Source organism: Sorex araneus, chromosome 3 (genome assembly GCF_027595985.1).
Source record: "Sorex araneus isolate mSorAra2 chromosome 3, mSorAra2.pri, whole genome shotgun sequence".
Lineage (NCBI taxonomy): Eukaryota > Metazoa > Chordata > Mammalia > Eulipotyphla > Soricidae > Sorex > Sorex araneus.
In genome coordinates, this window is record NC_073304.1 from 110,299,988 (window position 1) to 110,325,018 (window position 25,031).

The window sequence follows — 25,031 nt, forward strand, 5'->3', positions numbered from 1 at the left end:
AAGGAGAAGCGCAGAGCAGGTATGAACAGGCACATGGGACCCGGGTCTGGAGGGTCACTTAGGACTACAACATACAAAGCCGCATCTCACTCCACTCAGGCTGACACCAAACCAGTATCAGGCCCCTGGGTGAAGACTGGCAGTGGGGTAGAGAGGCTCCTGGAACTCCCAGTGCCTGGGGCTGCACTTTGAAATTTTGAACCTAAAACTTCTGTAAAAATGAATGCCATTTAACCTAATTAACCCAATTTAAAAGAATTAGTAAGAAAATTATTGTTTGATAGTCACTAATAAGACACCAATTGATGGAGGTGGTATTTCGCTATAAGGTACCAATGAGACAAGAACAATGAATGATATACATCTAAAATTTTAATGGTCAATGTACAATCATATTCTGATCAACAGTATAAACCATAGAAAAGAGAATCTTGCTTTTCAATTGTACAAATAGCAATTTCATAGCAAAACTTTACATTGTTAAAAGGTACCATCTATAGATGCCTTCGCTCATTTCAGGATGAAGTTCATTGCTTTGTCTCAGCCCTTTTTTGCTGAAGTCAGATCCACGGGATCTCTTAATTTCCAAGAGATTCTATAGCAAGATGTTTCTGGAGCCAAGGTGAGTTAAAGGGGCTTCTTCACTCTCTTTTAAAAAGACAATATGCTTAAAAATTCCTTCCTATCTCCTCTGCCAGTGTCAGGTGGGGACCCACGCAGGTAATTCAGCCAAGAGACACACAACCTCCTACCACTCACAGTGATCGTGCAGATAAACACACAGAGAGCGATATTAACCAATGTAGTTTTAATTCCTGGATATGATGTATGGAAAAAATGCAAAACGTGTCTTAAAGCAAGAATCCTTTTGCTGTACTTTTCCAAGTCTTTTGATATCCTCTCTGGTAAAGTATTCAAGAAGTCAAGTTCTCTTTCATCCAAGAAATAAAGGTCACTTGGTTGCTAAAGAGAGGGTGGTGAGTTGGTTGCAAAAAGCAAGAATGCCTCATTATCTTTATTTTACCACCAGTCAACCTTTAATAGAGGAAATGGGAGATGAGTATCTGTTCTATATTTCCCTTCCAGCTGTCAGCTCAATCTTTTCCTCTCTAGTGCTTGGGCATCTGTGTGGGAGCTGCTGGCACCTCTAGGTTTCTAAGTGGCAGATGTTAAGGTCATTTGGTTTAATGTTCTTAGACCTGGGATCACCCCCCGAAATCTCCACACTGGCAAAATTTCCTGTATGTTCAAGCTCCAGTGGTTAATCTCTGGGCTGGTGGTTCTCAGCCTTGGCTGAGTCTCAGACTGACTGAGCTTTAAAAGATAAAATGCCTGGGTTTCACCCCTTATGGTTTGTAGATCATGGATCTGGGTACAGTGGGGCCTCAGGATTTTCCCAAGTTCCACAGCTAAGGTCACTGTGTGGGTGGGGGTGAGAATGGACTTCTTGACGGTGAAGGAAAAGCTTGGTGAGACAGGTGGACTTCATCACATATGAACCAAATTAGTCACCAAAACATGCTGAGCATTAGGGACCTGCCGGATATTTCTGCTCTATCTGTTGGTAAATGCCTATCAGTTGTAAATGTAAAAATAAAACAATTTGTTTCGGAGTCAGATTAGCATGTATAAACAAAGTGCTATGTTATTGCCTTTTTTTACATTTACAGACAAGTGGAGGTCAGCATGCAACTGGGCTCATCTATCAGTAATTCTGGAAAGAAGTTCTCCATGACTGTCACTCTGGACAGACTTAATGAAAACTACCTCAGACCAGGACTAAATTATATGTGCATTCTGCCCTTTCTGATTCTATAAATATAAATGTACCATTCTCCTCACCAGGATAATATTCTAGCTTAGCTCAGTGATGGAGGTTGTGTCTTAAAAGACAGAGACCTTTATCTCAGTTCAAGGAAATTCTCATTTCAAATTTTTATTAAGTTGCAGTCTTTCTAAAGTAAACTGTTTAGTAGAAAAACGATTTTTCCTAAAAATATACCCTACAAAATTCAGTGCTACATCAAGAGGATACTCCTCCTCAAAAAAAAATTACAAAAATAGACTGACATCTATAGATCCTGCTGTCTGAATGTGTCATTTTAATAGTAAAAAAATATAACACCCCAATACACCAGTGCATTGGCAACTGAGGCACCAAACAGGAATCTATTCAGAGAGGTTTTACAGCCCCAGACAAGGAAATATAAACATATCATTAAGTTGTAATAAAAATGTGTGCTTATTAAGGGAAAGAAATGCAACACAGACATAAGGGCAATTTCAATGGCTGTCAGGTAAGAGTCAAAAGCTTATTTCCTGGGAGGAGACAAATTTTCTAAATCTGTAGAAAATGCATATTATTAGAACTTGATTGGTGTATGGGCCAAGTTTTAGGATACTGAGAATCGCATGTGGTTTCCTCGCTGTCTCAGAGAATCTTCATTCTGCCCCGTCTCTTTTATTCTGGCCCCAACTGAGGCACCGTGCAGACACATAGTCACATGCCTATCGATGACTGCGATGACTGAAGAGATGAGGGTTCAACTCTGCCTATCCATGAGGATCACATGGAGTCTCCCAAGATTTTTATCTATTTGGTCTGAGACTCCTAACTTCCTTCTTCAAAACTGTTCAGGGCATTGTAGCGGCAGTGGGAATAGACTCTTGGTTACCATTCATATTATTGGCCTTGTCTGTCTCTGTATAGTCACGTGAGAAAAGGGGTTGAAAACTGCATTGCATGAGTAGAGAGGAAAGCCATTGACTGAGCCTTCTCCCACTATTGGATCTTTTTGCCAGAATAATTCCGAGGGAGCATAGAAAAGTTCCCAGAACCAGACTACCTTGGAGATAAGTTCAATTAGGAAACTTTTGGTAGAGATCCAGAAGCTGACAAGAGGCAATAGCATATGTGAACAGGACCTTGCTGTAGTTCAAACAGGACCTTGCTGAAGTTCAAAGTTTTGATTTTTACCAAGAGTCGATGAGAACTTCAGTGAGGAAATAGGAACTTTCAACAGATTCTAAGCACTGTGGATTATCCAGGATGCAATGGGCAGCTCCCACAGAGCTTCTTATGATAAGATCAGAGACAGTTAGGCTCAGGTACAGAGACTGGGAGAGTTGTTTCCCTTTACTTCCCAAGATGACAGGAGGATCTGCAGATGGACAACAGGCTCCTCGAAACTTGGAGATGATGTGCACTGGGACAGGGCCTGCTGTCAGTGGCAGCTCCAGACTCCCACTCGTCCCCTAGACTCTGCCTATGGTCACTTCTGAGGTTGGCCCTAGGGAAGGTCTCCTGAAGGAGAGGAACTACAGGCTGGGTCTCAGTGGCATCTGCTATGAGGAAGAACCGAAGGGTCAGCATCTGCATGGGAATGTGGCCAACAGAGGTGTGCTGTGGACACCCTGAGTTCTGAGGAGCCCTCCTGTCCTGCCCGTAGGGGACAGTGAACTGGAGGCACTGACTCCTCACCAGCCCCTGAGACCTCCCAGAACACTGCAGTGAGGACATTATGGGAAACACAATCTTAAATTTAATAAGATTAAGCAACTATATTTTATGCAGGAAAACTGAAATACAAAGAAAAACCTTGAATAGCTGTCATGGATTATATGCCATTTTAGTAAGCTGTCTCAAATGACCAGAGCACTAGGCTTTAATGGCTGTTGTCTGACCTCCAGGAGTTCCTCTCCGAGCTGTTTCTCACAGACTGGGAAGAGGCTCGGAATGGCTCCTTTTAGCCCAGTGAGCTCTGGCTGCAAGACTTGAGATCTGAGGTGAGTAAGGAGAGTGGTTTCCTGCCAATAGTATACATTACAGGCTCTGAGAAAGGCTGCTTTATCTCGCTAATCATTGAAATTCCAACAGAGACAGATGCACAGAAGCCGGGAGTGCTGCCACTGTTTTCAGAAACCTTGATCAGTGGTTCCTCCGGAAGATACATTCTTGGCCAGAGACTGAGCACACTTTCCATGTTATGAGTCTAGTCCCTCATCCCAACTCTGCTGTCCTTCCTATGAGCATGCCTTTTTCTGCTGGTGGAGAATCCACTCTCCTTCTCCAAGTTGGCAGGTTCCCGCTGAGATGCTTGTCTGGCAACTGTCATGCAGTTCTAGGGTTGGTATCTGAGTCTGTCCTTCTACAAAATTATGAATTTCTGAGAGTTGGGGATGAAGCTTTTATACATTTTTATATCTTTAGTACCAGGCTAACATAGGTGTGCTAGAGTATTTGAGAACAGAAGGAATTAGTATATTTTTCCATTGAGATAGAATAAAGTATTCTAGTAACAAAACAGTGGGCTCCAATCTATCTGAGATTCAGTCATTTAGAAGTCAAAAAAATGTTTTTGTGTGTAACACAGCACACTCTTAGCCCATAAATGCCCTGCAAAACACCTTATTTTTTGATAAACTGAATGGATGTTTGTGTGTGTAGACATTGATATATATGTAGAATGTTGTGGGCAAAGGACCATCACTCACAGATCAGGCTGCAAGGTCACTAGGATCAGAAAAAAAGAGGGTGTATCTATTAGTTGGATCCCCAGTAGAGGGAAATTATTTTAAGAAGATTTATTTTCTTCTTCTAAAGCACCCATTCATATTGTGAAGGCATTCTCATTCACTTCAAACTTGAATTTCTTATTTACCAGTTGCATTTCATACTATATGATCTCTGCTTCCATCTCACAGGGTGTGAGGCACTGTCAGTTCCTGCAGAGTTGACCCAAAGCCTGGATGGTTCTACATGCAAAGTGGGGGAGGGGCTCTTAGAGGCCGTTTACTGGAACAGAACAAAGAGTAAAACCATTTAAAAGTGAAAAGGTATCAGACTATCTTCCATGATAGCCTAAACTAAAAAAAATTTTTTTTGAGAAGGAGGCTAACTGGGTTTGATGAGCACCTTCATTTCTCATTCTTCCGATGCGCACTCCCTTTACACCAAAGGACTTCACATGGTTCATCTCAGACTCCCTCTGGTGGTATGGTCTCCTGTGAACCTGGGCACTGCCCCGGTCCATCTTGAATGTGTTGGTCTGAAATTTGAGCTGCCTTGGCCTCTTACTTGATGTACCGTCAGTTTTTGCTAATAGAGAAAATATATTGAGTTTTAAAATGAAGAAATGGAAGATAAACAAGTCTAAAACATACAATGAGAAAACACTAGTCAACTGACGGAGGGCAAGTACCATGAAAAATTTTATGAAAAGTATATCCGAGGAAGAATGCTAGGCCCTTAGGGTTTTTGTGGTTTTTTTTTCTCCCAGTAATGGTCAGAATGACTTATCCTTTTGCACTCATCACAATTGTCACAATTCTCTATGAGACTAAGAGGGCATCTTGATATGCAGAGGGTTTCATGTTCTATTTCATTGTTTCACAAGGGAAAGGTCTTGGTGCAAAACCAGTAGAGTCAAGGATTTGTGAAGATTCCGGTCCTTGCTTCTAGGTCACAGTTGAGTCTAGAACAACTCATGCAGCAAGTGCTATAATTGTTTCTTCCCTAGAAAAGTCATTACAAGCAAAAGCAATAATGACAAAATTCTCAAAGGTCACCAAGCAATAAAAATCCTTATTCATAGCTGTACCCTCCCTGATGCCAATATACCTCATTAAATGGCAAACTTTGCTCAGTGGACAACATTTTTGCTTGGATGCCTTTCTTCTTTTTTTTTTTTTGTGGGCACCTCACAGCTTGAAGACAAAGAAAAATCTCAGGAAATGCACCTGCAGCTCCCCAGGGTGCAACCAAGAAAGGAGCTTCCTGGCTGAAAGGTGGGCTGTTGAAAACAAATATGGCACAGCCAGTCCACAGTCCGAGAGTTAACGTAGGCATGGTCTCGGGACTGGATCCACTGCCTCGGCTGGGTCCATGGGGGTAAAGTATCTGGAGTCTGTACGGCCGGTGTTTCTCTCCATGGTCATGCTCCAGTAAATTCGCTGCTGGGTGGTGCTACCCTCAGGTATTCTGCATTTTCAGCTGAAGGCCCCTTAAAGATGCCATTGGACTTTGTTTCCTTTGGAAAGAAGTCCTGCTGGTAGTCGGGGTTGTCCAGGCTGATCTGGTGGCTGCCTGTCTGGGCCCAGAGCGTGGGAGCATCGGTGCTGCTAGTGTGGGCAGGGTAGGTGGTGTTGAGATACTCAGGGTTGTCCACTGCATTGCTGCTGGGGTTCTGGTAGTGCGGGTCTCTGCCAGGAGCTGAATGGAGAGGCTGGTTATGATAGACTGGGTTCTGGACAGAGCCTGCAGGCCTCTTGGGAACACACTGGTTGACATATTCTGAAAATTAAAAAAAAATCAATAGTTAAACTGGCCAAGAAACATCCTGAGAGAATGATGGGTCTCCCCAGCCCTGCCCATGGCTAAGTTATAAAAGGCACTGACCATGGCTGGCAGGAAGCCTGGTCAATGTCCTCCCATGGCTGTAAAGTGTGCCTTTCCCCCACTTCTCAAACTACATATATATATGTATCTATGTGTGTGTGTATGTATGTATATGTATACACATAGGTACATATACATATATGTATATATGCAACACATATTTCCACCAAGAAAACAGTTCTGAGAGGGCGTCCTGCCGTGAGTGTGAGTGTGTGTATAGATAAGGACTGCCTGAATAAAGTATAGAACAGAAAACAAGTTTCACATGTCAAGAACGGAGCCACAGCGAGAACAGGAACGGAGACTCTCAAACTGACCAGTCTACTCTTCAACACTCACGAGAACACTTGACAGTGAACACACACAGCTGCCATACACTCACACGCAGCTGCCTTTAAACACTCACACACGTCTACTTTCTCACACCCAAACTCATGACCACACCCATCTCTACTGTTTTCGGCCTAAGATACAGATCTCCAGCAAGTCAGCAGCTTGCTGTGACCGGGCATGTGCTGCCCACTGCCGGGCATCTCTGCTGCTTCTTCCTCAACCCCAGCTGCTCATCCACCCCTCTGCCTCAGGGCAGGCTCTGGAGCAGGCCAGTCAGGGTCAAGTCACTCACCCGGAGCAGGCAGGAAGGAGTCATTCAGGTTCTCCTCCGGCACGGTGCCGGTTGGGTCGGAGCTGTAGCGCTGCAGGAAGCTGTCCTCCTTGAGGGTGCAGCTCTGCCGGGAGGGGAGCAAAGTGAAAGGCTTCAGTGTGAAACTCTGGGAGACCGTTCCATGCAGACTCTGCAGGGCTGAGAAGGGGCCCAGGAGATGCTGTGTGTACCCCCCTCCCCGCCCACACTCTCCCAAGCCAAGGATAGGGAACTCTCTGATCCCTGCTCGCCAGTGGGGCTTTCTAGAGGGACAGATGGCAAGGATCTCTGGCCCTTCAGAGAGCAGCCATAACCACACAGGCTCCTGTTACTTTAAAATTTACTTTAAAATTTAGAGACCAAATTTTAAATTCATTATATTTTTTGTTAGGATAATTTAAGCATCCCATTGTGGCTTGGGGCGTCTGTTCTGGTCATTCCTTATGACAAATCAGCACCTGAATGCTGCCCCGACAGAGAGCTGGGGTCCAGAGCAGGCTCTGAGAATCTGTATTTTTACCAGCTTCCTAGGGGTACTGCAAGTACAGATCTAAGAGGCACCCTTATCACAACAGTAGTAGGTGACAGCTAGTGACTAGCCTTGGGGCAGGGTGAGGGACCCACAGGGGAAGAAGTCACACAAGGAGATAACGAAGATCATCTGGGTCCTGGGTCGTTAGCTCAGAACTACCAGGGATTCCTGTTTATTGAGTGCATGTACATACCCCATTTCTGTTAATGCAATTCACGGCAGAATTGTTGCTGGTGGCACTCTGGAAAGAAAAGGAAAACAAAGGGCAAGTTGTACACAGACACAATTCTCGTGCTCCTCACTGAGGAGGTGGGGTTGTGCAGTGGATCTAATTTAAAGGTGCTTAATTTTGTCTCAGCTTACTACCTTTTGAAAAAAAAAATCAGGTTTTTACTTTTGATTTAACTTCGTGTTCCTTAGTGGTCCTAAAATGATTACAATCAAGTTATCACAAAGTGATAAAATAATACATGTATCAATTTAAAAATTGAGTCAATACCCAACTAACTCAGACATGGCTTTCCCACTTGGGTAAAACCCACTGGTCTCCTCAGAAAGCCCAGCTGCGGGAGGAGCGTTTCCTCCAGAACTCAACGGGCTCAAACCTGCAGATACAGCTTGAGGGTGTACAAAAATTCCATACCAAGGAACTCAGGAGGGGAGTGCGGGAGGTGGAGGGGCTGTGGAAGAAGCCCTGCTGTGGAACAAGGTACTCGTCAGCATCCACGACATCCTCCATGTCCTCCTCATCCATCAGGGCGCGGTAGAAGTTGGAGTCCGTTGGGCTCGGCAAGTGCATTCTCTCATCCCCCTGGGTAGAGATTTTTGAGACATTACAAAGGTCCAGCGAAGGTTCAGTAACTCTATATATTAAAGCTGTGGAAGTTGACACCAAGTTAACATTAAGCCAAGCCTTCTAAATGACAGAAAGAAAGGGAAAATGGCCCCGAAGCCTTCTTCCTGACATGCATTGCCAGCCAGTGTCGGATGTTGGTGAGGTTAGTTACAGTAACATCTCATTGGTTCTCTGAAGTTGGTTTCCTATAGCTACTACCTCAAATTAAAGCAGTAAACTTCCTTGACATCTGAAAGCCCCTGACATGAAATGCTCACAGCTTGTGGGGCAGCGGGGTGTGGGGGGACGGACAGTTGCACCAACACTGTGACCAAGTGTGCTATACGGCTAGGTGTTGGGATTTTGTGATTTATAAGAAGAAACAAATATTTGCCCTTTGATCCCGTTCTTGGTGCCAAAACATGGACTTTCCAATGAGCTGAGAAAAATCCTTGAGTCTTTTGTGACTAGTGATGTGATTTCTCTGAAAGCCAGTGAGGTCACTCCCCAGTGGCACCAATCCCGTAGTTAGAAGGTTGGAAATTTTAGTGCTGCGTGCACACCTGCAGGCAGGGGTGAGCAACCTGAGATTAACGAAGGCTGTGATCCGACCCTTGCAGTGAACCTGAGATTAACCAAGGCTGCAATCCGACCCATGAAGTGAACCCTTTTAGCCCTCTGCAAGGCTGAGCTTCCAGGAGCTCCTGAGTTAGTGACTGGGAGAAGCTTCTGGGAGGATGGTACCCCCAGAGGCCAGGGAAGCTCCACAGCCCTTCCCTGTATATTGCCTTACACACCCCATTCACCTGGAGTTTTCTGCCTTGTATTCTTTTATTTAAAACAAAAAACACAAAACATACAGGCTCAGAGAGATCATGATGGATTGAGGAGCAGAACTTGCGTGTTCTGATCCCACAACTGACCTCTGGCACCAGACTGTCTTCTAAGCATCACAGGGTGCAGCCAGGAGGCCCCACGCACTGCCAGGTGTGGCTCAGGAGGCGCCATATGTCCCTGGAAGGTCCCTGGCACTGCAGGGCTGGAGCAGCAATGCACCCTGCTGCCTTTTCCTTGAACCACTGGCCTCAGAGGCAGACAGTGACCCCAGGTGTCTGAGCGCCACTTGGGAACCCTCTCCCCCAACAGAAAATATTCACCCAGTGAGTAATGAGGGTTCCTGCACCCCCTGGCACTCTCATATATGAATCCATCCCTGGGAGCAGGTGTGGAAACATAATGTCAGTCAGCTCAACTATCAGTAACTTTATAAATCCCAGTTCCTTAATTTTTTTTAAAAGGGCAATGTCAGAAACATGGGCGGTGGCCTAAATCTGGGACTCGAGTCTGAGATATTGGGTGGAGTGTGGGGGGCAACTTCTCAGTCTCTGACATACTTCGGGTTGGGAAGGAGCTGAGTGATCGGCCTCGGAGCAGGTGGCAGAGAATCCTTGCGGCTGTGCCTCATCTCCCTAGACCCTCCTTCACATATGCTAAACCACAGAGGAACACCTTTTGGTATGATTCCATATATTTTGCTTTTCAATGAATCTTTAATACTACCTTGTGTGTTTGATTCTGTTCATCTAATGTGGAGTGTCAGGGACCTAAAGCTGAGCATTGCCAGACACCAAAGCCCACTTCTTCATTATACTGACTTAAGGCATTAGCCAACCACCATTTGGAGAGACACCTTGGGCTGGTGTCTGCGGGTGCAGAATGGACAGGAACCACACGGACTGTCAGTGGAGCAAGTAAACACGTCAGGGCTTCACTCAAGCTTGGGTATGGACTGACCCTGCCTACAGACACTGGGGTATTCATTCAGGTGACCTAGAGAGCAGTGACCACAACTCTGGGACTTTGGAGAAGGACTTTTCCCAAGAAAGTTTAGCTGTAATCAGTACCTGGATGACAAGGTAGCGCTGGGGGTCTCGAGCCATTTTGCTGAATTCAACGATCAACTCACGGAACTTTGGGCGACTGTCTGCATCTATCATCCAGCCTGGAGAGCAATGAGGAAAACAGGACCATTAAATTTTAAGAAGTATTATAAAGAGGGTCTTCGTGGGGACATCTCCTCAAATCAGATAGTAAAAAACCCAAACCCAAACAAAACAAAAACCTCCAGATCTTTGTGCTAGACTTTTTATTCTTGGGATAATAGCATGCTAGCTATTTAAAGGCCATGCACAACTTTGTAAATCATGGTGCCTCAATAGAAAATAAAATCAAGGAAAGACCACAATAATGTGATATATCAGATTGGAGAGATACCTACATCCCCTGCTCTTCAGCATTCTGGCACTGCTGCCTCTGTGATGGAGCAGCATGACTGTAGGAACCTGTACTGTCAACTCTCTAACCATGAGACATTACCAGGTCTGTGTTCTAGGTGTCTCGGTGTCCAGAACACAGACACGGTAGAATGTGGTCAAATTCTAGGTCCTCACTTGGCAAATATCCTTGTTGGTGCACCGGGAAACCAGATTTAATTTAGAACAATCTAAAATGTGGATATTCCACCCAATCATGTGGGTGTTTTCACTGATCAAATGCGCAGTCATCCTGGGACGTGGGTGGTGGGCATTTTCGGGGACTTCCACAGGAGAAGGCTTCAAGAGGCCACTGATTATGTAAGGGTTCGGTCTACATTAAACAGACTGGAGGAAGAGCCACCAACTGGAAATCCTTGGGCCACTTGAGGGTTAATGTTTATTTTCTATCATTAGGATGTCAAGCTATTTTTGGCCAGACTGCTATGTGACCTTAGACAAATCATGTAACCTCTAGATTCCCAGTTCCTCAGCCCAAAGCTAGTGAGTTAAAATAGATGACCTCTGTGCTCTAAAGTTCAGAGAAGCATTGACATTTACTGGCCTCAGCTTTACCATGTTCCTTTCATAGGTAAATGCTCATTGTATGTGTAATATTGCCTATAGCATCTACCAAAAGCAGGGTGCTGTGAAATAATAGTATGGTAATATCGCTCAAGTAACACACTCTATTTGGATTAAAATGTTTACTTATGCAGAAGACCTCATATAAATCCACTATCTGAAAGGTTTAAAGAAGAACAAAAATGTTGATTTTATCTGCCAATTGTGGTTACTCATGTTAGGCATTTAAAAACATTCAGTCTGTCTGGTAACAGGTTTCAAAATGTGGGACAGTTTTTTTCTTTTAATGGACCAACTCAAATAATAGAATACTTGGTTTAATGGCTTAGGGCAGCTTTGTTTTGCTTATTTGCTTTACAGGAGCAAAGGTCAGTCAGTGTTCGGTGAATGAAGCAACTTCTTTTTAAAGAAACTGCAAGAGGGTGTTACGAGTGTATCTGGACTCGAGAGACTGCCTTCAAGGATGACAGGAATGATTTTCTTTGGGGAAACTGGACATCTGGACCATTTTGCTGAAGGCAGCAGCACCTCTGCAGGCACCAGACATTCTGGGTGCTAAGGTCCAGCTGTACAGGTTGGAAGGCCTAGGGGTCACTCACACTTGACCATAATCATGTAGACATCAATGGTGCAGATGGGGGGCTGTGGGAGGCGCTCTCCTTTCTCCAGGATGGTGGAGATGTCACTCGCAGGGATCCCATCATAAGGCTTCAATCCAAAGGTCATCAGCTCCCAAACAGTGACTCCTAGAAGATGCAGAGGTCACTCATGAGTCAGCAGTAATGGAGACAATGTGTCTTTAATGGATATCACTGGCTCTGTGGCCAGTGCTCAGCAGCCTTTATGTGTGTGGCCTGGGGAAGCTTTCTTTATTCCAAAGACAGTGACTACTAATAAGACTATAAATATGAGTCTTTAAATAACAACAACAAATTCTGGAGACAACAAAGAAAAGACTCCTTATGATAAATATTGAAACCTATGTTTTAAACTCAATCATGATTTTTGAAAAAGTCAAAGCTGTAGTAAAGCCTGTAGAGATGAAATTCTCTCTAGAAAGACAAAAATGTTATAGGTTTCTGGAGCCTACTGAGTCAGTCGGATGTTCATGGTGCCCCAGTGACAATCAGGGTGAAGGGAGAGTGGTTCCCAATGACAGGAGGTGTGGGCAGACACAGGACCCTTGCAATCTACTGACCTGCCATTGGTCCAAACACTTTCTTTAGGCCTTGATTCTAGATGCACATTATATAGATATGTCTGGATATTCTAGAGGCCATTTCCAGAACACTGTGACTTATATTACTATAAAGAACGCAAGGTTGTAAAAAGAAGGAAATGCTTTTCTGTCCCTTTCTACTAACTAGCTCATATGGCCTTCGAGAAAGAAGAAATTATTATTTCCAGGGTCTATGAAATCAATCATCATCTACCTTGGTTCAAAAATATGAAGGCAAGCTTTTGGGTTTCAGATAAAAGGGAAAAGGAGAGGGGGTGGTGGATGATGCGTGAGACTGAATGGTAGGGTGAATTCTCTTTTTTTCTGCTGTAATGTGTAATGTACAGATAACATTTTTTCATAGATTGGGCTGAAGTGTAGAGTAATGGAGATGTCTTTAAGGCAAAATTTCATGTTCACAGTCCAACAATTCTAGCACACTGCCAGGACAGCAGCTCACATTCATTCAATGAAGAAGTTTCCACTACGGGGGGAGGGAAACACATGGCATTTAGATGATGCTGACGTTCTGCTATTGGTTATCATTGCTCAAAGGTCTCAGTTCCCTGAGCTGATGGTCATTCCCATCTCTTCAATAGGTGAGGACTGTCAGTGTGCATCCGCAGCACACCTGGAGGGAGGACTAGTGGTAACAGGGCGGCAGGACCACCTGTCTATGACTTCAGTCACCATCAGGGCTTCGGACTCCCTGGAACCTACTTGGAAAATTAAAAAATGGAAGCAGAGAAGAAAAAGTTGAATAGAGTTTAAAGACATTTTTTTCCCTGCTCTCCAGGGTATAAATGAAAATATGTAAAATTGAAGAGAGGCCATTTTGGAGCTCTCATGGATGTTGCTCAGGGGCAGGAGGGAGAGAAGACTGGGGTCAGGGTGCTGACATGAAGATCCCCTTGGGTAGAATCCAGGGGTGGAAATAGAAGGCACATCTTGAAAATAACCAGGCATCAGAATGGCTTTATCTCCTTCTCTAGTTTATGCATTACAGGCAGCTCAGCTCACAAGGTTATGCAGAATATTGAGTTACTTATTCACAAACATCTCTGTCTTTGTAAAGTTTTCTTTCTAGCATAAGAGACAGATGGTTACCCTATTAAATAAAAAGGTACATTTGGAATATGAGGAAACGAATATCTACGCAACAGATATTAAATATACAATCGCCTAAATGATTGTTTGGGGTTTGTTTTGGGGCCATTTCTGGGAGTGCTCAGAGCTTGGTTCTTTCTGAAAATACGTGGCCCTTGTAGAGAAGATTCAGAGTGGGAGTGTGGATGGTGTGTTTGGGGAGAAACTGAGTAAGCCTGTGCATGCCCCAGTTGAAACTGGAGGCATGGGCGCCCAGGAGAGTTATTGCTGAGTCAGAGACAATAACCACCTCTTCCCTTGTTTTATTTTTCTCACATATACCTGTTTTTCCAGGTCTTCCCTGAAACAAATGATTCCATCTGCTAAAGCAAAGAGCAGGACCAGAACAAGGCCTTCACTAATCCTGTGTCATCTAAGAGGAACTCCTCCCAAAATTTACTGAAACTCCCAAAATTCTCTTCTGAAACCAGGTCCATGGAAAAATGTCAAAAATTTGGCGTGATTTAGCAGGTGAAGGCACTTTTTGAATTTGTTTTTTCCTCTCTTCCCTTACCCTTTCTCTTGAGGGTTGGCCTGGGGTGATGTTTAGTATGGATTTAGACTGTACTTTTTTGGTACAGTTACTTAGTGTGATGGACACATACCATCAGTTACACTGTTATTGGTCACCATCTTGCCAGAAAATTCCCAGATGGCAGAGCAAATAACATAAACCACAGGACAAGCCAGCCAGCTGAGCCTCAGTGAAGATCCATTTACATCTAATGTCACTCACCATAGCTCCAGACATCACTCTGGTGGGTGTAAATTCGGTGCAAAATTGATTCCAAAGCCATCCACTTTATAGGCACCTTGGGATGATAGGAGATACGTAAATAGACAATTATTAGCTTCCTTCTGTTAAAAAAAATTAAACCGCACTGTTCAAATGACGAAAGATCAAGAGAAAGGCCACCCTACTCTATCTACATCACAACCTGGCTGTGGGTCCCAGCTGGAGGGACAGGTGCCTGGTCAGACAACAATGGGGATGCTTCACAAGCCAGTGTTGTAACACTTGATCAGACACACTTTGGTTCCCTAGCAGACAGAGAACTGAGACCAGCTATTCACCAGGTGTATCCAGCATTTGCACAGTAAAATCAGGAAGGCATCTCTGCTCAGCTGTGTCCTGAGGCCTGTTGGCAGAGTTCTTGCCTCTTTGGTGGGAGAGAGTCTAGAGCTTTTCTTGGAGGAGGAAAATGGCTCCATCAAGGCCAGTGATGGGAGAGTCGAGTCTACATGGCACGTGAACATCCTGTCTGCACTAGTGAGCCTATAACCTCCCTGGCGCAGCATTTCCCAACAGCAACTCTAACGGGAGATGTCTAACCTTGGTGGAGGTCACTGAGAACGTAGCTGCTCTCTATTGCCTCTCCACTCCAGATGATTCAGCAGTAGGTCTCCCCACTCCCCTCTCAGGGCAGCTTAGCTCCCATTACCAGACAAAGGGACATCTGAGACTGGCCCCACACCCCACTGTCCCTGCTGGCAAGACAAATGTCTTACTTTGCCTCCTTCTGCATGGTATTCCTTCTCTTCGGCACCAAGGAGTTTGGCCAGCCCAAAGTCTGTGATTTTGACATGCTGTGGGGTCTTCACCAGAACATTCCTGGCTGCCAAATCACGGTGCACCAAGCGCCGATCCTCCAAGTAATTCATGCCCTAAAATGGAGCCAAGCAGGAACAAGATGAGCTGTGGCTTTACGTGGGCTCATGAAGACAGAGCCCCTGCTCCACTGGGAGTTCCAGCCTCAACACTGCAGCATAGCTGTGTGAGCACAGTGAGGCAACCCACGGTCTGCAAACTTCTCTGGATGACATGCTCACCTAACCTTGAAACGTGTGATATTTGATGTTGAATGGCAAAAGGCAAATAAAGGAAGATAGATCCTGCTGTTGACTAACTCGCTTTTCTCCACCCAGGGCCGAGACTGCGCTGGAGACCTTTTGGAGCTGTTCGTCTGCACCTGGTGCTCACCTTCCCTGCACCTCCTCCTTCTCTGCCTGGCTTCACCTTCCCTGCTTGGCCCATGTGGGAAGACAAAACTTTCATCTTTCTCTCTTCCATGTGGCACAGGCCACTCCTGCCGGTCTTAGTTCACTCACTACAATGAAGATTTTTATCGCTGGGCTTTCTCTCTCCTTTGAAAAAAAGGGAACATCTGTAAAGGTGATTAGAGGCCACCCCCAAAACCTTCATCCCTCTTGGAGAGCCTGGCAAGCTACCGAGAGTATCCCACCCGCACAGGAAAGCCTGGCAAGCTACTCATGGCATACTTGATATGTCAAAAACAGTAACAATGAAGGTCCTCATTCCCCTGACCCTGAAAGAGCCCCCAATACACTATTGGGCTACACTACCATGCCACAGGGACAGATGAAGACACTACTGGCGCCCACTCGAAAAAAAAATCGATGAACAATGGGATGACAGTGACAGTGACACAGTGATTTGAAAAAAAAGGAACTGCTTTTCCGAGGTGCCATATGCTTCCCCCTACCACAACCTCCTGAGTCAGTATCATAGTAATAAGAGATAAAATTCAAGCAACCAGAACCCCACAGCCTACGGGTGTCTAGTGCACAAGCTCCAGGCAGACTGGGCTGCTCCTGGCCAGATTCTGCTGTCCGTCAGTGGCACCTTCACCACCGCAGTGAGCCAAACAAGGTGGAAAAGGAGGGGAGGCCAGGGAGTCCAAGCTGTGGTTCCTCTGGTCCCAGACGCTGTTCTCTCCCATTGCGTTTCTGCTTTTCTCTCTCCAGGCAGGAGGGCAGACAACATTTCCAACTGACTTTGCAGTTAATACTGGAAAACTCTCCAGCAGGACAGGAAAGCACAAACACGTTTACAGATGCTAACTGAATGGGAATAAATGGTTTGCTCTCTAATTATATCATTTTTTGTAGCTTTGTAGGGATCTGCATTTTATTGCAATTGCATAGGATAGACATGGATGAATTCCAATATTTTTGGCAATTTCTTTGTTTCCTTTAGCACAGATATTAGGTGTGATGATTAGTTAGCTTGCCATACCAAGTGAAAATTATTTTTTAAAGTCTTTCTTGAGCATAGCCAGTCATACAAAAGGAGACTTTTATAATGCTTATTTCAGAAGTGAATCTTTGGAGGCTATTTTAGAATGTTTTAATGTTCTCCTTTCTCACATTTTCATTTTCATTGTACTATCTAGAAAACTTCTGAATTTTAAAGATGCTTCGGAATTTAAGCTTCTTCTCCTAATATTTCTCGTGCATCAGGATATAAACTAACAGGACTCACTTCTTGCCTCCCTCCACCCCCACAAAACAAAACTAGCAGGCTCTGAATGTTCCAAATGGCACTCTTACTGAGGGAGGGCAGCGCTGGGGGAGGGAGCATAAACAGAGCAAATGCTGCCTCAACAGGGAATGGCCTGTGCCCTTCCTACCCCTCTCACTCTGGCTCAGCACGCCTGGCCTCTTGGGCAGCGACTGTACTCTTTGATTCACAGGCCCCTCACTGAGTTCTCTACATGGTCCCTGTGGTTTCATAATAGAATAAGGCCTCTAGTTATGATCTAATTATGAGTCCATTCAAAAGGGCTACTTTACCCCCTCTTCACTAGGGCTGACTTTTCTTGCCTTTTCACCTGATTAGACTCAATAGATGCATTCTCGTTTATAGGCACTAGATTGCTTTTACTCTCTCCCACTTTATTTATCTCTCTTTGTTTTCATCCAGTATCACTTTTGTGAATTGCTTCACTGCACACTTCCTAAAGAAGTACCCTATGGAAGATACTGTTTTGAACTGTATACATGAATCACATAGTAACACAAACGGATGGTGTAGAAATCATACATGCACATGGACTATGTGGAGCTACACACACAGAGTCTATGTAGAACTGCACACACATGGACGGTGCATATTCTATGTACAGAGCTGTATGTGTATGGACTATTTAGTGCATGTGCATGATAGATTATGGTGAGTTATACATATATGGACTATGTTGAATTGCACATCTACAGAATAATTAAATCACACACAAGACTTTTCATTTATCAGTCAACCTTTCTATATCCCTATCCTCTTCTTTAGGGGCTGGAGCGATAGCACAGCAGTTGGGCGTTCGCCTTTTACTCGGCAGACATGAGTTCGATTCCTCTGCCTCTCTCGGAGAGCCTGGCAAGCTACCGAGAGTATCGAGCCCGAGTGACAGAGCCTGGCAAGCTACCTGTGCGAATTGGATATGCCAAAAACAGTAACAATAAGTCTCTCAATAAGAGATGTTACTGGTGCCCACTTGAACAAATTGATGAGCAAAGGGATGACAGTGACATCCTCTTCTTTAAATTTTGTGTTTTTTTCAGCTAAAGCAATCCTTAGAGAAAATAATATGAGAAGTATAATTTCTTTTCCTAACTAAATTCTGCTATTAAGCTACAGCAATCAAAATTATGTGGTACTTACTTCTGTTCAATGTAATACTGGAAGTACTTGCAATAGCAATTAGGCAAGAAAAAGTCATTAAGGGAATCCAGATAGGAAAGGAAGAAATCAAGCTCTCACTATTCGCAGATGATATGATACTATATTTAGAGAACCCTAGAGCCTCTGTCAAGAATCTCCTAGAAACAACAGTCTTGTATAGTAAAGTCACAGCTATAAAATCAATACCCAAAAGTCCATGGATTTCCTATATGCAAATAATGAGAGAGAAGAAAATTATATGAAAAAAGCAATCCTGTTCACAATCATGTCTCAGAAAATTAAGTACCTTGGAATCAGTTTAACTAAGGAGGTTAAGGACTTGTACAGAGACGCTGCTTCACGAAATAAAAGAGGACATGAGGAAATGGAAACATATCCCCTGCTCATGGTTTGGGAGAATTAGCATTGTCAAAATGACAATATTCCCCAAAGCATTACACAGATTCAATGCGATCCCTATAAGGATGCCCATGACATTCTTCAAGGAAGTGGATCAAACACTCCTGAAATTCATATGGAACAACAACCCCCAATGAATAGGTAAGAAAATTCTTGGAAAAAGAAGATGTGAGGCATCACCTTCCACAATCTCAAGTTCTATTACAAAGTGGTAATAACTAAAACCGCATGATACTGGAACAAAGGCAGAGCAGTAGACCAATGGAACAGGGTTCAATATCCTTACACACACCCTCAAATATATGACCATCTAATCTTTGAGAAGAAAGAAAGCAACGTGAAGTGGAGCAAAGAAAGCCTCTTTAGCAAACAGTGCTGGCAAAACTGGACAGCTACATGCAAAAAAATGGGCTCAGACCGCGATCTAACATCATTCACAAAAGTCAGATAAGAATGGATTAAAGACCTCAACATCAAAAAATCCGGTATTTTTGGTGGTAGAAAATGTGCACTGGTGAAGGGACCGGTGTTTTATCATTGTATGACCAAGACTTAAACCCAAAAGCTTTGTAACTGTTCTCATGCTGATTCAATAAATAAATAAAATAAATAAATAAAGACCTCAACATCAGACCAGAATTCATAAGATACATTGGAGACAAGGACAGCCAAACCCTCCATGACATTGAAGCTACAGGTATCTTTAAATATGACTAGCCTTGACTAGGTGGAAACAGTCTTGACTTGCCTAAGTGGAAACAGAGATAAACAAATGGGACTATCTTAAAATAAGAAGCTGGGGCTGGAGCAATAGCACAGCAGGTAGGGCGTTTGCCTTGCACGCGGCCGACCTGGGTTTGAATCCCAGCATCCCATATGGTCCCCTGAGCACCGCCAGGGGTAATTCCTGAGTGCAAAGCCAGGAGTAACCCCTGTGCATCGCCAGGTGTGACTCAAAAAGCAAAAAAAAAAAAAAAAAGAAGCTTCTGTACCTCTAAAGAAATAGTGACCAGAATACAAAGACAATCCACAGAATGGGGTTACCCAATACCCATCTAATAAAGGGTTGATATCAAGGATATACAAGGCACTGGTTGAACTCCATAAGAAGAAAACATCCAACCCCATCAGAAAATTGGCGATGAAATGAACAGAAACTTTCTCAAAGAAGAAATCAGAACGGCTAAAAGGTACATAAGAAAATGCTCCACATCACTAATTATCAGGGAGATGCAGATCAAAACAACAATGAGATATTATTTCACACCACAGAGACTGGCCCACATCCAAAAGAACAAAAGCAACCGGTGTTGGCACTGATGTGGGGAGAAAGGGACTTTCCTACACTGCTGGTGGGAATGCCGACTGGTTCAGCCCCTTTGGAAAACAGTATGGATGCTTCTCAAAAAATTAGAAATTAAGCTCCCATTTGACCTAGCAATACCACTTCTGGGAATATATCCTGGAGAGGCAAAAAAGTATAGTAGAAATAACATCTACATTTGTATGTTCATTGCAAGCACTGTTTACAATAGCGAAAATCTGGAATAAAACAGAGTGCCCAAAAACAGATGAATGGTTAAAAAAGCCTTGGTACATCTACACAATGGAATACAATGTAGCTGTTAGAAAAGATGAAGTCATGAAATTTGAATATACGTAGATCAACCTGGAAAGTATCATGTTAAGTGAAATGAGTCAGAAAGAGAGAGACAGACATAGAAAGATCGCACTCATCTGTGGAATATAAAGTAACAGAATTGGAGACTAACACCCAAGAGTAGTAGAGATAAGGACCAGGAGTTTTGCCCTATGTCTTGGAAGCTGGCCTCACATGCTAGGGGGGAAGATAGCTCAAACAGAGAAGGAAACACCAAGTAAAGGGGCCTGGGAGGACTGGCTCAGGTTGGGAGCTGCTGAAAATAGACAATAGATGGAACACGATTGCCACTCAATACCTCTTTTGCAAACCACAACACCCAAAAGGAGAGAGAGAGAACAAAAAGGGAATGCCCTGCCACAGAGGCAGGATGGGGAGGGGGATGGAGGTGGGTGGGTAGGATACTGGGATCACTGGTGATGAAGAATGGGCACTGGATGGGTACCTGGTCTTTGTATGAATGAAATGCAAACACGAAACTTTGTAAATATGTAACAGTACCCCATGGTGATTCACTAATTAAAAAAAATTGTGTGGTACTGGAATACAGACTCTCAGAGCAATGGAGAAGAACTGAGAGCTCAAAGTTAAAAAACTTCTCAGATCAAAGGTCAAAATCAAAAGACACACTACTAAATGGTAAAAATATTTGCACAGCACATATAAGATATGGGGTTCATAATTGTGATATATAAAACACTCACAAAGCTCAATAACAATAAGACAATGCCATCAAAAACTGGGAAAGAAAGATGAAGAACACTTCCCCAAGGAGGAGATGTAGATGCCTGATTAGATAGCATGGGAAAAAGTGCTTGTCATCACTGACTAAAGGGCAATGCAAATCAAAGTAATAATGAGTGATCATCTCCCACCAGGAATTACTGATGCTGATGAGAATGTCTGAGAAATGGATCTTCACTTGCTGCTGGTGGGAATGTTGTCTGGTTCTGTTTCTACCAAAGGCGGTGTAGACACTTCTCAAGAGAAAAGAAATAGGATTCTCATATGGCTTACTTATTCAACTTCCTGCTCCCTACCACCCAAATACAGAAACATTACTCTGAAAAGAGGTTGCGTGTCTATGTTCACTGTAGCACTTAGAACAGTATCTAAGATATGAAAATGACTCAAATGTCCATTAATGAATGAAAAAGGTAGAGACATGATGATGCCTATAAGCTTGATGGAATATGCTCAGCATGAGAAACAGGCACAAGAAACAGAGATCAGTGTAGGTGAGACTCGAGGACAGGGTGTTCAGTGGGACTAGCAGAGGGAGAAGAATGGATGATGGATAATCTCACTCATCTGAAATACAGAGATGAGATAAAGAAACAAATGGTACCAAACAAAGATAAACCTCCAGCCCTAGATAACAAACCTTCTTGAGGGACAGTGAGGGGAGAAGAGAAGAGGAAAGAAGATCACATGGGCACGAAATAGGAAGGCTGGTGTAGGTCTGTGGGTACACTGGTCATGGTGGGTGGTCGTGATTTTGTACATCAATACAGTAAACTTTAACTCTATTGTAACAGCCTAAAATATAGTGAAGGGAAAAACTTCATTATTTAAAAAATTAAAAATTAAATTTGTCATTTTTGAACATTCACTAAAAACAAGAGGACACCAGAAAGCACTGCTAGCTCCATTAACTAAATTTCATTCTACCTCTTCAAATGCCTAGCAGAAAGAAACTAGCACACAGGTACTTTTTTACTAAAGATTTTGAGGAGCAAATGACAGTATTTTACTAAAGTCTGTGGATAAAGAAATGAGTAAGTGATAACATTTGACTCCAGTTAGTTGGAGAGTGAATGAGTGGCTGATGGTGACAGGGCTAACACTGTGTCAGGTCGTGCTGAGGTCCTGTGAGCAAGCGAGTGAGCCCCATCAAGGCTGGAAGCCTGTGTGCTTCAGGACCCACGATCCTAGACGACAGGGACAATGCCTCACAGACCAATCCTTGAGTTCTCACTGATCAGGACTGTGGCTTGACTTCCCTGCTAGAGCCTCCAAGTGAAACCCGCTTGATTTTCCTGAGGCCTCCAGGGCTACTAAAAAGGAAATAAAAATAAGCAAAAAACCAGACACTCAGCTCCTTGGCCCTGTGCCCCTGAATCCATATCACTGTGCTAATCTAGTGAGTCAACTGAGCTCCACCCCCAAATCTTAGGCCGTTAAGGACCAGAGGAACTCAATAAATTATAATGTTTCTCTGAAAATCAGTCTTCAGAGAAGGCTTGAAAACGAGAAGATTTTATAGTAATCAGCTGTAATGGGGAGCAGAAGGGGGCCATCAGCGGGGGCGGTAGGATTGTGGATTTACATTGGATAATTTTGGGACCACAAGATTAGACTTATTTGGACTTAGATAAAGTCCTCTTCATTGTCTCTGTCCCACACTATAAAGACTATTTGAAAGGCCACCTCTGTGCCCCACAGTTACAGTTTAACCAGTCACCAAAGATAAGGGTATGATAGTGCCTATGAACTCTCAGGATTGCAGGAAGCAATGTCAGCTCAGTCCCCAGTGGGGCCACTTGGGAAACTTGTTTCCTGATTTTCCTCCAAGGGCTTCGGTAGAACTGATCTCAGTGTATTTATTCCAGTGAATGACTACAGAGTAGCCAGGGTGAATTTTGAAGAACAAGATTAAAAGGGCACTTGAACAGTCCTATTTGTCTCTTGTACAAGTCAAACTTGGGACTTTGCTTCACCTATGCCTCAGATGTTCTGCCACAACATTCATGGAAGAAGGTATTGTGTTTCAGGTTTCACCTGAAACTGTTTCCCTGGGAATGTGGCATCACATGGCTCTTGCACCCCCAGACAGGGATCCAGTCCTGTTCTAAGCCAAGCACCACCCTGAGGCGCGGAAACAGAGCTGGAGTGGGGAGGGTGCAGGCTGTGTTCACCAATAGCGGAGCCCACCCACCCCTGGGATCTAGCCACAGAAAAGTTAGAAAAAGAAAAAAAAACCTGTCAGAGCAAGACTCATTTGGATCAGGGGGAGGGAAAGCTGGGTTCAAGGACTGTGTGATGTCCAGTGCTGAAGAAGGGCAGACTTAGAGTAAGGGTGCCTGATTTTTGCTGTTCATTAACTTGAGACCCCGTGAGTTACTTATAACTCAGGAGTGCGAGACACGGCTTTGAGAACGATGATGCAGAACTCTTTGGAGACTGTGAGAACCTCTGCCATTCCCCAGAACTCTTAGGGGTGCTGGGTGGACAGCTCACTCACTGACTGATGGATGCACTGAGCCCCTGGCTCAGGGAGGTACAGGTCTTCCTCTCCAGAGGCGTTGGGTGTCCAGTTCTCAGATTCACTCTCAGGCTCTGACCCATGACACTCTCTCTGCACTGTTAGCTTCACATCGATCCACTGTCCTTAGCTGAAGCCAAGTTTGGGATATAAAGTTTTGGTCCTGGATCTAGTGAGGACTAAGGTACTTGCCTTCTTTAATCCCCTACAAACACTGCCATCAGGAAGCACAAAGCCTGGAGGACCGATAAGTATGGCCAACAAATCAAAACCGCCTAATGCCATTTGGCCACCCTCCCCCCCACAGACACAGATGTAGATATATGTTTCACATGCTAAATTATGATCACTGTCACCCTGTTGCTCATCGATTTGCTCGAGGGGCACCAGTAACATCTCCATTGTGAGACTTGTTACTATTTTTGGCATACCGAATACGCCATGGGTAGCTTGCCAGGCTTTGCTGTGTGGGTAGGATACTCTCGGTAGCTTGCTGGGCTCTCTGAGAGAGGTGGAAGAATCGAACCTGGGTTGGCCGCATGCAAGGCAAACGCCCTGCCCACTGTGCTATCACTCCAGACCATGCTAAATAATACCAGTAGATAAATGCTCAAGAAATAACTTGGTGAAATGTTTAAGAGTTAATGAACATGCTTTAATAGTTCAGCAAATTTGGCTTTTAAATGACATACTGTGAAGGCTCATTGAAATCAGTGTTTCCTGAAGAGGCTTCCCAAACTGCCCTCTGGAGGTGCCAGAATAACCCAAAGGGTGGTAGGAGCCATAAGTACAATTATACTTTCCATTATCTTTAAGGAGATAGGTTTCTTTAAGGACTCTGTCTTTTGTTTTTTTCTTTCTGAGAAGGGTAAGGGAATAAGTTTGAAATATGTTTGGGAACTTTATTTGGGATAAAGTTTATTCCAAATGTTTGGAAACTTCTGATTTGCTTGACTATAATCTTTTGTGAAACGGTGGAAGTAAAGAAATCTCCAAATAACTTAAATATTAAATAACTGATGGATTTGTTGGCTTAGGCCTGCTGCCACTGATTCTTTTTGTCCCCCAGAATTTTCAAAATGAATCTACACCAAACCTAGCATTGCATATACAGGGATAATAGATCTTTCTGGGTAGAAACATTTTGAAGTTTGCTTCTGATGAAGTAATGGTCAGAGAGTGGTATCCATAAATTCACTTAGTTTTGTGAGCCTCTTTATCTCCAACAGTCAGATGGCAGATCTTCCCAGGTCCCTAGTCTCAAGAATCTTATAATGTAGCATTTTCCTAAATGCTTAAAACGTCAGTCCTGTGAGACATTCATCTGGGTTATGTTCTCAGAAAGCTCTGGTGTCCCTGCAGCATGGGGGATGTGAGCCGAGTCCCAGTTTAGATAGTCATAATTTCAGGGCTGGGAGAGTCTAGCTTATGAGAAGGAACTGACAGTGTTTTCAAACGGACATCACTATAGGATCCTTTGGATTAGTTTATTTTATAGTATTATTGTTCCAGGTAATATAATTTTGAGTCTGTTGACCAGCTGATGTAGGCAGAAACA

At 43.8% G+C, this 25,031-nt stretch overlaps 1 protein-coding gene across 1 annotated transcript in view; it reads right to left on the reverse strand.

Moving 5' to 3' along the window:
- Positions 1-360: 360 nt before the first annotated feature.
- The window catches only part of EGFR (epidermal growth factor receptor), a 222,806-nt gene continuing 198,135 nt past the window's right edge, over positions 361-25,031 (reverse strand). The window contains exons 21-28 of the mRNA XM_055130606.1: positions 15,179-15,334; positions 14,406-14,481; positions 11,904-12,050; positions 10,312-10,409; positions 8,216-8,383; positions 7,766-7,813; positions 7,023-7,125; positions 361-6,292 (exon numbers count right to left, since the gene is read on the reverse strand). Coding sequence (XP_054986581.1) covers positions 5,934-6,292; positions 7,023-7,125; positions 7,766-7,813; positions 8,216-8,383; positions 10,312-10,409; positions 11,904-12,050; positions 14,406-14,481; positions 15,179-15,334 — 1,155 coding nt within the window. The 3' untranslated portion in view covers positions 361-5,933. The remainder of the gene's footprint in view (positions 6,293-7,022; positions 7,126-7,765; positions 7,814-8,215; positions 8,384-10,311; positions 10,410-11,903; positions 12,051-14,405; positions 14,482-15,178; positions 15,335-25,031) is intronic.